The following is a 15,268-nucleotide window of genomic DNA, read 5'->3' on the forward strand; positions in this document are numbered from 1 at the left end:
AATGTCTGAGGTAAATGAAAAAGTCTCTATAACAGCCCCAGAGTTGGAGACTCCTCCATTAATGTCAGATACAGGGCCTGTGGTTAATGGACTGCGTCTTCGATCTGCACCAGGCGCTTGCTTGTTGTTTGCTGGTGTTTTGCTGATAGTAGGAATCTGCATAGCTGTGGGGGGGTACTGGAACAATCAACCTCGCAGACAAACCCCACATCATGTTTCAACAGGACGCACCTCTTCAGAGAAACTGAAGCTGATTGGTCCTGTCATCATGGGGGTGGGGCTTTTCATCTTCATTTGTGCCAATACAATTCTCTATGAAAATCGTGACCGAGAACAACGTCATGAGCGAGACCAACATAAAGATGACCAGGAGATCCTGCCACTGGTACAAACTCGCTTCTCACAAACAGAAACCAACACCAACGCACATACATTGGACTTGTCTGAACTCAACTTCCATTGCTTTGAAGAAGGGGCCGGAATACCCACCCTAAAGTGTTCTTCGCCATCCTCTGGCTCATGTAGCTCCAGTCAAGTTAACTTGGAAACCGGCTCACCCCTCCAAGATCGCAGAAACATGGAAAGATTGGCATTGCCTGTCATTAAACTCAATGACTGTCTGATTGGCTCCTCAGACCCAGTGCACCCACCTCTCCCTGAACGGACTTACCAGAACAAGTTGGGAGTGGAAAATATAATAAATGTGGAGTTAACACAAGTGAACACTGCAGATTCATCTCTAATGGCATTGAACAAAAAAAGCCCAAGGATCGGTTGACTTCTATGACTGTTGTCCTCACTAAGGTCCACATAGTGAGTATATTCAAGACAAAAGATGTTAGGGCTGATGTTAGAACAGATTTCTCAATTTGATTCGATTCTGATTCATTTGGGTGTATTTCCATTATAAGGTCCAATTTGCTCACAGTTCTGTCACTGTAATCGCTGGAATTATATAGTGTTTCAGATGGATTCAAGCTAGCTTGTCATTTTGAACCTGCTCATTTGCATGAATCAGTCTTCTGTGGTCACACTTTATGTTTTTGATTCACCAAAAAGAACTGGCTCATAAGAGTCATTTGTTTCATGAATTGGATTGCGCTGGTCACGAACTCAGACTCAGGACATTCACAACTCAGGTTAACGATGATTTATTTTACTATGGTGCTATATCTTGAGATATTACGATTCATTATTAATTGGTTCACAATTAACCATAAACTGTATTTTACTAATCCAATTTTTGTCACTTTAAAATCCACTTGTGTTTAGGTTAGGGTAACCCTGAGTTTAGGATTTTCTGAGAGAAATAGTTGATTTTCATGTAAGCGGATGATTTGAATTTTTTTTTAATGAAACTTACTGTGTATTGTCACTAGATTCCTTTGTCTTTTTCATATAGTTGCTTTGTAAAACATATGCTTTGTTGTAGCATTTGATTGATAGACTGTTGCCCGACTTGTGAGAATTACATACGGCTTTGTAGATTTCTTTTCATGTGAATGTTAAGTAATCAATTATATATGATCCTATCTTTTAATGTGGTGACACCCACACATGCCAAAAAGAATAGAGACTGCACTATGTGTCATTGTGTTTGTAGTTCTGTCTTTATAGTTCACATAAATGTCAGCACAAATATGAAAGGAGGCCACCTGTGAGACACATAAATAGAGATGTGTGCATGCAAACAGCTTCTACTCCTGTCTTAACAGTTCTGCATCCAACATGATGAAAGTGTTAGAGACTGAATGAAAAGCTTCTAGAAGTCACAGCACAAAGTGATGTAAACCACATGCAGTCATACAGTAGTGACTAATGATCTATTTTGATTAGTTTGGGTTAACTCTGAACTGTGCAATTGCTGCAAAACCAGTACAGCTGTCTGGTACCTAGCAAAAGAGCTTAATAATATGGATTGACAAGTCGCTTTAACAGTTCACTATACATTAAGGGATGAAGGATGGTTTGTTTAATATGGTCTAGTGAGCCCCTGTTGGTGGAAGTTGACTACAGTACTAAACAGTATAAAGTCTTACCTCATTAGGGGCCAAGCACCGAAGATGCTTAGGCTACGATTGTATCTGTTAGTCTATGGCAGCCCATAGAACCACTTGCAGGAAAGTTGTGAAATTTGGCACACATCATCCTATTGCTTTTATTACTCGTTGCATTTGGTCTGACGCACCATGCCATGCTTAACTCCTAATTTTGCCGCTGGAGTGCTTGGCCCCATAATTGCTGCTTGCAGTTATATTTAGTAATTCTGGTTTTACAGCTAAAATTGTAAAAACTTTTTTTTTTAAATCCTTAAAACAAGATAAATTAACATATAAATTAAGTATAATAAAATAAGAATTATTTTTCATTTTCTTTTTAAGTTAATTCTCAGAATAAACACCTCAAATTTGGCACTGCATATGACAGCTTTTATTCATTTTAAAAATAATTTAATAGGTGTAAGCAGATAATAGAAACCAAAATGTAAGCCTGATTTTTTTCAGTGTACACAAATTAAAATATGCTTTTGATATACTGTTGTACAAGAAAAACAACTATTAACAGAAATTTTAAATTAGATGCAAGAGGATTTTATTCTATAGAACTTGCAAAGCATTTGTTTTTTTAGCATATTCATATACTTGAATGTTTCAGCATCAGCAGTGATTATATGCAGAGTTCAAGCTGTTTAAATTCAGATACATATTAGATCTTGTGGGCAAAACAAGACAGTTTTTCCATTGTCTTCAATTGTCAGAAGATTTTAAAGTCAACATGGGTTCACTGACTTTTCTCTTCAGTTGAAACTCTAGAGACAGAAGTATGTTAATCTAAAAGGTGGAAAGCTAAATCTGTTTGAAACATGACCCATCTCTGTGTTTTTCTCACATTTTGATGCTGTACATTCATGATTCTCAACCTTTTTGACTCTAAGATCCCCCCATTGTCCTATACAAATATTCAAAGGCCCTTTAATCTAAGATGATATGCACTGCTGGTTGTAATAAAACTAAATAAACTCAAACACATATTTTATCTTTAGTGTTTTTAGTATTTAATTTAGGATTATGTTAATATGATTTATGGGGCCCGCTGGAAGTTTCTAGGGGCCCTCTGGTTGAGAACCACTGTTGTAGATAGCTTGTTAATGTTTGTTAACTTACTAAGCCCATTCTCATGAGTATCTCTTCGTTGGCATGCAAGAACTGAGCTTTGGCTGTAGGAGAGTATGACAAGAGACGTCTGTCCCATTCAGTGAGCCCGAAATCTTGCTTGACTTCAATAAAGTCATGCTTAAGTTCAGTTATGCTGGCGTAGTGCTTCAAAATCATCTCGTAGGACACATCACAATCCTAAAAAGAGCATATATGAGCAGGATTGATTAGACTAGACAAGCCTTCTTAAATCTTCAGTGGAAGAACCAATATAAATGTTGCACACCTCCAGCATCAGAAAGCTGTGATGAATATAGATGCTCTCTCCTTCACTTCTTATCTAGAAAAAAAAAACAAGACTGTGGATTAATATGCTCTGTATAAGAAGGAACATCACAAAAATTATAGAAACGGATGAGTATTTCACCTTCTTCATAAGCAACGACTCAATCTTAGACTGCTAAGAGGGAGAAAGATGATTGAAACATTGTGTATGTGCAGTTTGTAGTATGTGTGTGTTTGTAACCTCAGACTCCAGTGTGATATTCCATGTCTTTGGTCTTCTCCTGATTGGTTTTTGTAATTGACACATGTTGTGTGGTTGCATTGGAAGTCAGTGGTTGGTCAGTTAGGCTCTGTGGGCGGGGTTTGGGCGGAGTCACTGGGGAAATAACAGGTGTGGGTCAAAGAGTGGGAACTAGAGACAGAGAAAGAAATATTCAGGATGACATGGTAAGATGGACTGACTTTAGAGAGTATTCATTTCTGATGTCTTTTTGTGAATCATATACCATAATCTTTAGGGGAACCGTCCGCCCATTAGGATAAACCAGCCATCCTCCACTTCTGTCTGCAGTTGTTCTGTTTTTTTTCTCTAGTACCAATTGTTTTTTTTGTTCTTTTCTCTATTTTTATCTGCTCTCTCCTCTCTTGTTCCCTTCTCATCTTCTCTTCCTTAGCCCTCCTGTCAATTTTAAGGACATCTGCAACAACTTTATTCAATAGAGTAGAGAATAAGAATTTATGGACAAAGACTTGTGCGATAATATATAATTGATCTCACTTAGATGTTGTTACTTTGTATATGTATACAAAAACATCTACTTGATGGCTAAATAATTCTTAAAAAAATCACAAAATATTTGGGATTTATAAAAAAAAAAAAAAAGTATATTATTTAGCAAGGACAGATTAAATTGATCAAAAGTGTCAAAAGACTTTTACATTGTTACAAAATATTGTTCCAAAAGTTATTTTTCCATAAACATCTTAAGCAAGTGTTTTCAGCATTGATAAAAATAAGAAATTTAAAATGAAAAACTTTTTTGAGCATCAAATAAGCACATTGGATTGATTTATAATGATGCTGAAAATTAAAATGACATTTTGAAATTATATTAAATTAGTTCAAAAATAAAAGAAATTGTGGTATTCCACATTTTTTGCTGTACATTTGACCTTAGTGGGGATTTAAAAAATCATACTGACCCCAAACTGACCCCAAACTTCTGGCTTCTCTTGTTCTCTTACTCTCTTCTCCTCCTCCTCCTCCTCTCTCACTCTTATCTGCTGCTGTCTCATTCTTCTGTCTTCCTGTTCTTTCATCCTGCGCTCTTCAGTAGCCACTGAAACTATAGTTAAAACATTTTACTAATTAGGCTACACTATTTTTCTCTCTTGAAGCAATACCAGGAAAGAATAGAGAATAAAACATGCATCTATTGTAATCACCTGAAGGGACGCTCCCCATCTCAGGAGGTGCTGTGTCCCATAGCTCAAACCAATCATCATCAACCTCCCGATCCCCGACAGGAATCATCGGCAGAACAACATCAGCTCTCTCTCTGTGCTCATCAATGATCAGTCTCTTTTCTTCAGTGATCAGTCTTTTCTCTCTCATCTGCTCCTCCACCACTCTCTGAACTCTCTGGTCTTCGATGATTTAACCACAGTAAACAGCGGGGTTTGTGAAACTGTTTTCCATCACAAGAAGATTGTGAAATTCTTTACTAAATAATCTTGAAAGTAGTCTTGGGTAATTTTATTCTAATAATATTTTATTTAATGAAATCATCAAATAATGTCAATGTTTAATGTTGCAAATGTATTGATTTTAAGTAAGTTTTTCTTTTTTAGTAGTTGTTTATGTTATTGTAGTATTGTTGCTATATGTATGTGATAGAATCTGTTATGTGTTACCTGTACCTGATGGGAAACTCTTCTGCTCATGCTGAAGCTGAAACCAGTCGTCATCAGTGTCTCTGGGCACGACTGGGAACTGTGGGGTTTGTATGATGGTCGTCCTCTTCTCTGGTACGATCACAGTCATCAGCTCAGTCACTTGCTCCTCTGTTCTCATTCTGCTCTGCCTCATACAGCTCAACATTTGGTCCTCGCAGCTGTGAATACACTAAAGGCAACACACACCATTAGTCATGTTAAGATATGCATGTTTATGCATGTACGTTCTTGATTGTTCTTGAAGTGTTTGTACCTGATTCTTTAGGAGAAACATCAAAAATGATGAACCAGTCATCCTGTTGTTTTATTTGCTCTATTCCCATTCTTCCCTGGATCACCTCCTCTCTGGTCTCCTCGTATTTCTCAACAGAGGGCACTGAAACAAACACAGTGCATCCTGCATATTCTGATTTGTGTGTTTTACACGAGTGCAAGATTATGGTTGTGTTTCAGCATGTGTACCTGATCTTTTAGGAGAACCATCCAACCAGTCGTCCTCTTTGTCTATATGGGGCTCTGCTGCTCTCTGCTCAAGAACAGCTGGCTGTGGTCTCCCATACTCCTCTGTCACCTACTGCTGTTGTTCTTTCTCTGTTTTCACTCTGCTCTGAATCTCCTTCTCTCTAGTCTGTGTTTTTGTCTTCTCTGGTTGCACCAGCTCTTGCTGTATTTTTCCTTCTACCTCTCTCTTCTTTTCTTCAGCCTGATCTTCTTCAGGAATTACTCTGCTCAAATCTGTTAAAAGAAACCCATTTTAGTTGTTGAAATTTGTTGATAAGTATTTTAAAATCCTATTTATGTGTGTCTCTAGTGTTATAATAAAGGGTGGTCAGGAAAAACACAGGTAAACAGGTGCAACTTAAAAATAATACTGTAGACAGTCGCTCTCCAAATAAATGTGTGAACATGAAATATTAATTTACATTTTTTTTTTTTTTTTTATAAATTCAAATTCAAAAAATAATTGAATTCACAGTCAATTATTTTCTTAAATCTTTCACTAAGAAAAAACTTTAGCGATATAACGATATCATTATCATTTTAGTTGTGGTGTAAACTTCACTATTCTCATAGTATAATGATTATTGTTATAGTTCTCTATCTTTGTGTGTACCAGTGTATTCAGCAATTGTCACTAGTAATGGATAACTGAAACAAGATTTAGACTTGACTTCTGTTTTAAAGTGACAGCGCTGCTTTTAAAGTGAAATCTGATGAAGTCTGTCGTACTGATGTAAATCACAGAACAAAAGAGAACTGGACTGCTCTAGTTGCTGATTAACTTCTGTCGATTGAACAAAGATGAATCTATATAGTTTAGGTTTGTACAATTTAAAGTTAATGTGAAGTTTTATTTAAAGTTAAATTAAATTAGAAGTTGTTTGATTTTTAATATAAGCCTATTAAATGTTAAAAATAATGGCTTTCAATTTTACTGAAATGATGAATGGCTATAATTAATGGCAGAAATTGAGGTGAAAATGCATTTGATATGGTATTATGGTATTATGGTATCCACAATACTGGTCTTTGTTAAAAAATAGGCAACTTAGTAAATATATGCCATTAAACACACATGTAAAATATATAATCTTTATATTGTTTCTACATTAATTTCATGGTTCAGTGTGATATTATGACAAAATATTAATATTAATCAAGATTCATTATTGAAAAATGTCCAGAAAGAGATCCAGACAGCCGCCTTAAAAATTTCAATTTGATAATCCAGCCCTCAACTGAAACTATTGAATAGCCCTCTGTTTTAGTTGGAAGACAAAGGTAAATATGATATATCTGGCAACTAGATGGTGCAATGGACCAATCTGAATACAGTATTTCAGAGAGCTAGCAGGTTAATAAATATACAAGTATACCTGGAAGAGGGCGCCATATTTCCATGGTTTGTGGAATCACATTAAATAGAATGTACCAATCGTCATATATCTTTATTGGTTTGGGGTTATAAACTATCTGTTGCAAATCTTCTTGAACTCCTGAAAAAACAAACAAATGTGGAATATGACATTTTCAGTTTTCACCTGAGGCATTTCAGGTAACTTTGAAATTTCAAGCATTTCAAGCATTTGATGAAAAGCAGTGAGCTCAATTTCTGGTGACAGATGCACAGTCATGTGACATACCTGTGGGGGTAGTGGGAAGCATCAATGACATGCCATCAAGTTAAATGTACCAATCATCTCTCTCTGCTCGTTGAAGCTCCTCCTTCTCAACTTGCTGCAACCTTTGTTCAAAACTTTTCACTTCTTGTAATCCAAACCTCAGCTCTTCCCCTCAGCTAGCTTTCGCTCGATAGCGTCCACCTCTGTTCAGTCTCTGTTCCACAATTTCCAATCTCTCAAAAGTGCCCTCAGATCCCAGTGTCTTCTTTTCAGTGATCATTACACGTCTTTCCAACATCTCCACCCTCTCTATTTTTGTCTACATCTTCTTGTGATTCCACTAAAGAGTTGACCTCCTGTGTCCACTGTTTAGCGATTGCTACCCTTTCTATTCTTTCTTCATTGACTTCTATTACTTCTTCTTTTAGTATCTCCATTAGAGGTTTCATGATTTCCTGTTTTAATTCAAAATCAGGATGTTCTTTCTCAATAATGTCAGACCCCTCCTGGATGACCTGAACTTCATATGTCTGTGTTATCACAAGCTCATCTGTGAGCCTCTCCTCTGCCCCCTTCACATCTTCTCTCTATAATGGGACAAAATAAAGCAAAATTACCATCAATCACAGCTTTTTCCTTCAGGCAATGTGAAGTTTTAATGGAAACTATTTATGCACATCAGTCCAGTGGGACTTGGACATTTCTTCGTGAATGTTTTGGAAAAATGTCACCCCAGGCTGCCCTTTTATCCTTATGTCAACAAATATGGTTGATTACCAGTGGTTGCTTGACTTTTTGGGTATGTGGTGAAAGTGAGAAAGCCTAAGATAGGTTAAAGCTCCAGGAAGATATATATATACAATGGATCATTTACAGTTTTTAATATGATGTTATCTGCTCTCTTCTGACTCAGATAAACTGATAAGAATGAGTGGGGTAGCAAAAACCTTCACACAACATCTTTACAACAAAATATCCTGATGAATTTTAAGATTCTTTGTCATTCAAATTGTTGAATAACAATCAGCAATCATAAAATTAGCATCATAAAAATGTATTTTAAGATTTGTACTCTACATTTGTCTTTCAAGTGTCTAATAACTACTCATCATTACTACTTATTTTGCATAATGCACATTAAACAGATAAATAATGGAAGATAAAACTGTGCCATAAATAACAAAACTGGGTAATAAATAACAATACAAATGATAAACTTACATGTTAATGTGAGGGGTTTATTGGCCTTCTCATGTAGAAGCTCGCACAAACTATCTGGGACAGGGTTGGAGGATCAACACAAATTCCCATGACGTTAGTACAGAGATGAATTGTGAAATATGAAGATGAAACCAGACCCAGCATCTTAAACAAAAGTGAAAACATTTCATTTTGAACCCCCCTCTCCTCCAATATCACAGCTAACAAATGTTTTATTTTTTTTAGTTGCTTAATTCAAAGTGAAGAGCTGGAACCTCTACAGACACAAATATATTCCTACCATGTTTACTGATATAAATATGGGACTAAGCAAGCCTTTCCATCAGTTTATTAATTCTCTAAACCCTTACTCCTAAGCAAGTTCATGGGGAAGCTGGGGCCTTTCTATGCAAGTCTTTCTATTTAACAATATATGTAAGGGCAATATATTACTAATGTATATACATGTGAGCAGTTTTCTGTCTGTTATCTCTCTCAGTGCAGAGGAAAGTATGAGAAACTCAAAATAAATAACACTGTAACTGTTTAAGACATTTAAGACTAAAGGGCCTTTTGCATAAATTGAGACAGTCTTACAAGTTAGTACAAATCTTTTCCTTATGACTGGTCACATCAGTTGGTTAAAAATGTAGACCGAATTCATTTGAATCAGAAAAGTAAAACTAAATATCCCTTGGCTAACTGCTAGTTGGCCAGACTAGTTCTTTAGACAGAGTTTTAACATAGCAGCTGTGTTTATACAACTGTCCAGCTGTCAGATTATTTGCAAAATGAAAAAGGGTCTAATGATAAACTTTGTTAATTAAAGACAAGGTGGAAAAGTACCTTTTAGTTTTAAAAATCCCACATATGAGTCAGTTTTGTCATCAGTCTTAGATAATCTTAATGAGACCGGTAAAATCAGATTTTTTTTTTTCTATTATTAATCAATGTAGTGTTCCTTTTTTGACTGGAAGACATTAAACTGAAATGCTGCTGGAGACGGAAAAAAACCCCCCACATTCAGTCTGATAAGTAAGAAAATTTTTTATTGTTATTATTTCATTAAATGTTGGTTCTGTAATTGTCACTCACTAAAATCAAAAGCTGTAGGATTGTCTAAAAAAATAATCCACATTCCAATGCAAAAACGTTGCATTCGAAATGTAGTCCTGCGTCAGCCGTCTGGAAGGTTTATCAGTGGCGCACGAAATACACCACTTAGTGTCATTGCATTTTAATGCTTTTGTTAGTGTGGAGATGTTGTTTATGTTAAAACTTAAACCAAGCCGTTCACATACCACATATTTTTTCACATTTTCTAAAAGTCATGATCATTGCACTCGCTTCTCGCACAAGAGAGCGGCATGTTTAGAAAGCCATATCAAATTAATGTAACTTTTAAAAAAACATGTTTTAAAACTTTATGGCATTTTTTCCCCATCCCATTTTATGCGATTGCAAGCAGACTTATTTTTTTTGACAATAACATTATTTATCGTGCACTGTCAGCTTCAAAACTTTGCAGATAATTTATGTTCACATACAGCTACATGATACACTGCATAATACAATGCAATGTATAATGTGAAGGTAATATTCGAAAAGGCTTAATTGCAGCACTTTAAGTTGATTGATATGAAAGACATTCTCTACTGAACGATCAATAATGTTTTAGTATAATATATCAACATATACTGTTTACCTCCTTTGAATTTCCATTTCTTTCTTTCCTATTTTCATTTAAAGGAATTTTCCAAGTCCAGGACAAGTTATTCACAAACAACAGCATTTGTGGCCTGACGTTAATTACCAGAAAAAATCTTTTCAATTTGTCCCTTGTTTTCTTAATAAGAAAAATAATAAATTAAGGATAACCTTTATGGTGCTGCACTTGAAATAGAAGTGAACGGGTTCAGTTTTTGGAGGATATAAAAGCAGAAATAAGAAGCTCATCATCTGATAAAAGCACTTACATGTAATTCTTCTTTTAGAACTTTTACTTGATCTGTAACACTGTTTGAATTACACTTGTTTAAGGGCTTTAGGGTTTATGGCATTAGTGTCAATGTTGTTGTGCTGTTTGAAATGCTGTTGACTGAGATTAACTTCTACTGAATCTGAAATATTCCTTGAATTCTGTTCAAACTAAGGAGCAACTTCAGTGAAGGGTTTTAGACTCTTCAGTCTCACCAGGCTAAGATGTTAAAGAAACAAATCAAATTTAATTATTGTTTGTGTATGGTCACTTTAGCAGGCAAGATAGTGATGGGTGTACTCTGGAGCCCTGGGCCAAAGATGGGGAACAGCTTCCCAGTGAACTTATCATTATATGTACATAGGTGCTTGTTGTTACTTGTATCCCAGAAGGACACCTCTCCCTTCTCCATATTGACCTTTACCCTGACGGTTTCAGGTCTTCTCTCTAGAGTCAGCTCAGTGCGTGGAGTGGTCAGTGCACTGTAGACTCCTTTACTCAGACCGATGGTCCACACTCCGGCTGTTGTTGTTACTGTGAACTTCCTCTTCCGAACCACTGACTCCTTGCATACTCCCAAGATCCATTTGGGGTGGTCAGCCACACGGACCTCCCAACGGTGGCGTCCCGAGGAGAAACCCTCTGAGCCAAGGACAAAAACACAGGGATCAAACCTCTCAGGGTTGTCTGGGAAAGTTTGTCTTTCCGGACTCTGTTGCACACTGGAAAAATCAGGAGATATGGAGAGCCAGGGCGAGACTGTGTTGGGATCCAGGATTACAGGCACTGCAGACAAAACAATGTTACAGTGACTCACAAAGCTCGGAGTTAATCTTACACACACATTTTAAGCAAGGTGAAAAGTGAACTCACAACATGTGACATGAGACAGCATGCTTTCCCAGACTTTGTAACCTAAAGCGCCTACATGCAAGGCCATGTTGATGAGAGCTCCTTGAACCCTCTTTGGTTCCTCACCAGTCCACTGGGTTCTATGACAGACATCAAGAGATCATCTTTCCCTTTAGTTTAATCTCTCACACACAGCTAAATTAGTCACAAAAAAACAGAACTACTGACAGATCTACGAAAAAAAATAAAAAAAGTTGTTTGCCAAATTTTTTCGTGTGTCAAATCCAGTTTCAAGAGGAATCTACACTATTGGAATTTTTGCATGGTGACAAAAGTTTTCCCCATGCAGATTTTGCAACTGTTTCAAGCTGGTCATGCAAGTTTGCCATGTTGTCCAACAGAAAGTTGCTTGCTTTGAAAGTGACTTCTTTGTGAACAAATGTACATGGACACTTGTTTGGGTTTATCTATGCATTGTGTTATGCTATTATTAAAATTTTTCTCAAAATGGTGCGCTTGTGTGCTTTCCCTGAGCGAATGTCATGAATGTGCAGTCACGCACAACAGGCAAGGTCAGGATTTTTAGAAATTACATTTTGGTTTGTTTTTCACCAAACCCTATTGTACTCAATATTTCAAGTGTACTTAAGTAACCAGGGACAATTATGTGATCAAGTTTGAAGCTGGTCACTATTCACTACCCTAATATGGACAAGCATCTGTAGGACATTTTCATTAATCATTTTCAGTCATTTTCATTATAGGGTGAACTATCCCTTTAAGATCTATAACATGAATTTAGAATATAGAAAGGGGAATTTTCATTTCATGTTAACTTTAAACATATAATAGATGTAAAGAACAACAAAATAAACTGCATCAGTGGGAGTAAATTTGACTTATCTGTAATGGTATTAAGTAAGACATTTATGGCAGACCCAAGAAAGACTTGATAAAATAAAAAAGGCACATACCGTCTTTTTAGGCTCTGGAAATTCTGTGGAAGAAGAAAAGTTGATTCATAAAAGCATGAAAGTGGGACATGTCTGATTTCGTTATCAGCTATGTTAAAATGTGAGAAACTCAAATGTAAAGGGTCAATTATGAGGTTTCATGTCAAGACCTCTTCTACACAAGCCATTGTTAAATCTAGGTTGAAGATAGATTTTTCTGCATTGGCCATAAAACAAAAATGCAATTCATACATACAATGACTGGAAAATAATGATATTTTTTGTTTGTTTGGTAAGTGGTGGAGCAAAAACAATGACATGACATGAATCAGTGAATTTAAAAATGTTTTTTTTTTTCACATTCAAAAACATATGAAACAAGCATGATTGCAAAAGAAAAATATATTTCGAAGTGTTCGGTACATGCATTTTAAACTAGATTTTTCCTTTGTTTACTAAACACTTATTTTTTTGTCACTGACCCACCAGTGATTTATCTAGAGGTAATCTCCTGTAATCTACGTGTTGATAGTTACACTGAAGTCAGACCCTCTTAAAGGTATGGATGTATAGGTGTATCCTGTTTACAACTGATAAACAGGCAGTAAGTTTTATATATTAACACATACAAAGGTTATATATATGTATATATATATATACCTGAAGAAAAGTCAAATCTTCGTCTCCCATTTCCCTCTTCACTGACTGAATCAATTTAGCAAGAGCAGTGATATCGCGACTGATGTTTTCAATCTTCTCATTCAATATTTCCTTCTTCTCATTTTCTTCTCTATGCAAAGCCTTTATTCTAGATGTCTCCTCATCACATAGGACCTGATGGAGTCTTTCAAACTCCTCTTTGATTTGATTCTCAGCATCCTTAGTCTGGCTCTGAAACAATATGGAGAAGCGGAATAAGCATTCATTCAAAATTATTACGATTTTGCTGCATTTTATGTGTTTGGCCTTGAAAACGTTTTTTTTTTGGAGGCTGCTTACCTCAATAAAGGAAACTGTATCTTTATATCTTTTTTTCATCCTTTTGAAGGAATCCTGCTTACTTTCCAGTATTTTGATTTTCATGTTAAGCTCATCCTATAAAACATTGCACGTTGGAAATATTTCCATGAAAATGTCCATGTTCATTTCAGTAGCTGTAACACGAAGTGGGTCGTTTTTTTATACCACGATGAAGAATAAGCAATGAGCTCACCTTGCAGAAAGGCACTCCTTGCTCTATGGTCGCCAGGTCGTGCCCCGGATGAAGAGTCACGCACTCGACGCACACGGGCTCCTCGTCTTTAATGCAGAAGAGTTGGAAGATACGCTGATGCAAACCACAGATGACCTCATCGTCACCAGTACCGTGTCCTCTCAGGTTCCTCTCCTTTTTATAGGAGACGCAGGTGTCATTTAATGCGCGGTTAGGGATCGGTGTCTCCCCGTCGCAGCACTTTCTGCACAACGGGCACTGCCGTTTCGGCTGGTTCTTCCAGCTGCCCTCCAGACATTCTTGACAGAAACTGTGGCTACACGAGAGCAACACGGGGTCCCTAAAAATGTCTTTGCACACAGGACACGTCAAGTCTTTCTCTAGAAGAGACTGTCTGTCTGTGATATCTTCGTCACTGTTGTCTGCCATGTCGTTAGCTTGTACTTTCACTTCCGCCAAACGATATTTTCTCAGCAGGGTTTAAAAAAAAAAGTTTGAAAGTCGCAGAGCTGTTTAAAACATCGGTCCTCCCGCGTTTAAAAAGTTAAACTTGCTGTTTGAAAAGAAAGAAGGAAGGGATTTGGACCGAAGAAGATCTACCTGCTTTCGTCCTATTCCTGGCAACTTCCTCGTGTGTGAAAGAGGGAGGGAGGCAGAGAGACCAGAAAATAAAATAAAAGTGCAAACAGTCAAAACAAGTTTGTCTTCTTTTTCGTCCAGATTTGGGTTGCCATATCCCCACAGCTGATCCTCAGAGGGAGGTTAACTTTTAATGGATCTTAAAAGCTTATCTTAAAATGTCTTAAAAAACAGTTTTATTTGGGGATGCAAGATCTGGAGGAGTAAACATGAAATAAATAATAATCCTAAAATAAAATAAAATAAATAAATACACATTCTTGCATAAATATATAAATAATTAAATCTGGCAAACAACAGTAAATAAATAAATACATTTGATTGTAATTATGCAATGACAGTTTTCAAATAATTATTTATTTATTTTGCAAGCAACACGTCTATGGAGTAATTTAATTTACTTTAATAAATTAATTAATATGTAATTAAATGAAATTTAAGCATACATAATTATTCTAAATTAAATCATTTATTTATTAGTTAGAGTTCATGTTTTTAATGTTTATTTTATTTTAGATTTTTCTTGCTTTTATAGCTTGTCATATTTTAAATGGTTTATCTCATTGTTCTATTATTTAGAGTTTTTCTGTTGTCTTTGTCATGTACCAATTTACAAAGACTTTTTACACTTTGAAAAAAAAATATTAAATTAAATATTGTTTTATTTGTTTACTTTTAGCCTGTCATTCCATAACTCACCTTAGTGAGTTATAGAATGACAGTTAGTTCACCGAAGATGAAGATTATGTCATTAATAACTCACCCTCATCACCTGTCATTCCAAATCCATAAGACCTCCGTTCATCTTCGGGACACAGTTTAAGATATTTTAGATTTAGTCCGAGAGCTTTCTGTCCCTCCATTGAAACTGTGTGCACGGTATAGCCTACTGACCATGTCCAGAAAGGTAAAAA

The 15,268-nt window shown here is 36.1% G+C and overlaps 1 protein-coding gene and 1 pseudogene across 1 annotated transcript; both read right to left on the reverse strand.

The window, feature by feature from the left end:
* Position 1: 1 nt before the first annotated feature.
* Positions 2–8,220, reverse strand: LOC113059482 (trichohyalin-like; annotated as a pseudogene).
* A 1,528-nt stretch (positions 8,221–9,748) lies between these two features.
* LOC113059870 (zinc-binding protein A33-like) lies at positions 9,749–14,532 on the reverse strand. Its single transcript, XM_026228522.1, has 6 exons — positions 13,716–14,532; positions 13,502–13,597; positions 13,163–13,393; positions 12,524–12,546; positions 11,571–11,689; positions 9,749–11,483 (listed from the first exon to the last, which is right to left on the reverse strand). Exons 1-6 carry the CDS (start codon positions 14,142–14,144, stop codon positions 10,948–10,950), a joined length of 1,434 nt encoding a protein of 477 aa, XP_026084307.1. The 5' UTR covers positions 14,145–14,532; the 3' UTR covers positions 9,749–10,947.
* Between the last annotated feature and the right edge of the window lie 736 nt (positions 14,533–15,268).

Source organism: Carassius auratus, chromosome 41 (genome assembly GCF_003368295.1).
Source record: "Carassius auratus strain Wakin chromosome 41, ASM336829v1, whole genome shotgun sequence".
NCBI lineage: Eukaryota > Metazoa > Chordata > Actinopteri > Cypriniformes > Cyprinidae > Carassius > Carassius auratus.

Bases quoted from the DNA above. Each gene is read 5' to 3' on its own strand.
- LOC113059870 (XM_026228522.1), bottom strand. From the start codon at position 14,144: ATGGCAGACAACAGTGACGAAGATATCACAGACAGACAGTCTCTTCTA. The intron at 13,598-13,715 runs GTGAGCTCATTG...AATGTTTTATAG, and splicing joins AAGGAGTGCCTTTCTGCAAG to GATGAGCTTAACATGAAAAT. The intron at 13,394-13,501 runs GTAAGCAGCCTC...ATATTGTTTCAG, and splicing joins ATACAGTTTCCTTTATTGAG to AGCCAGACTAAGGATGCTGA.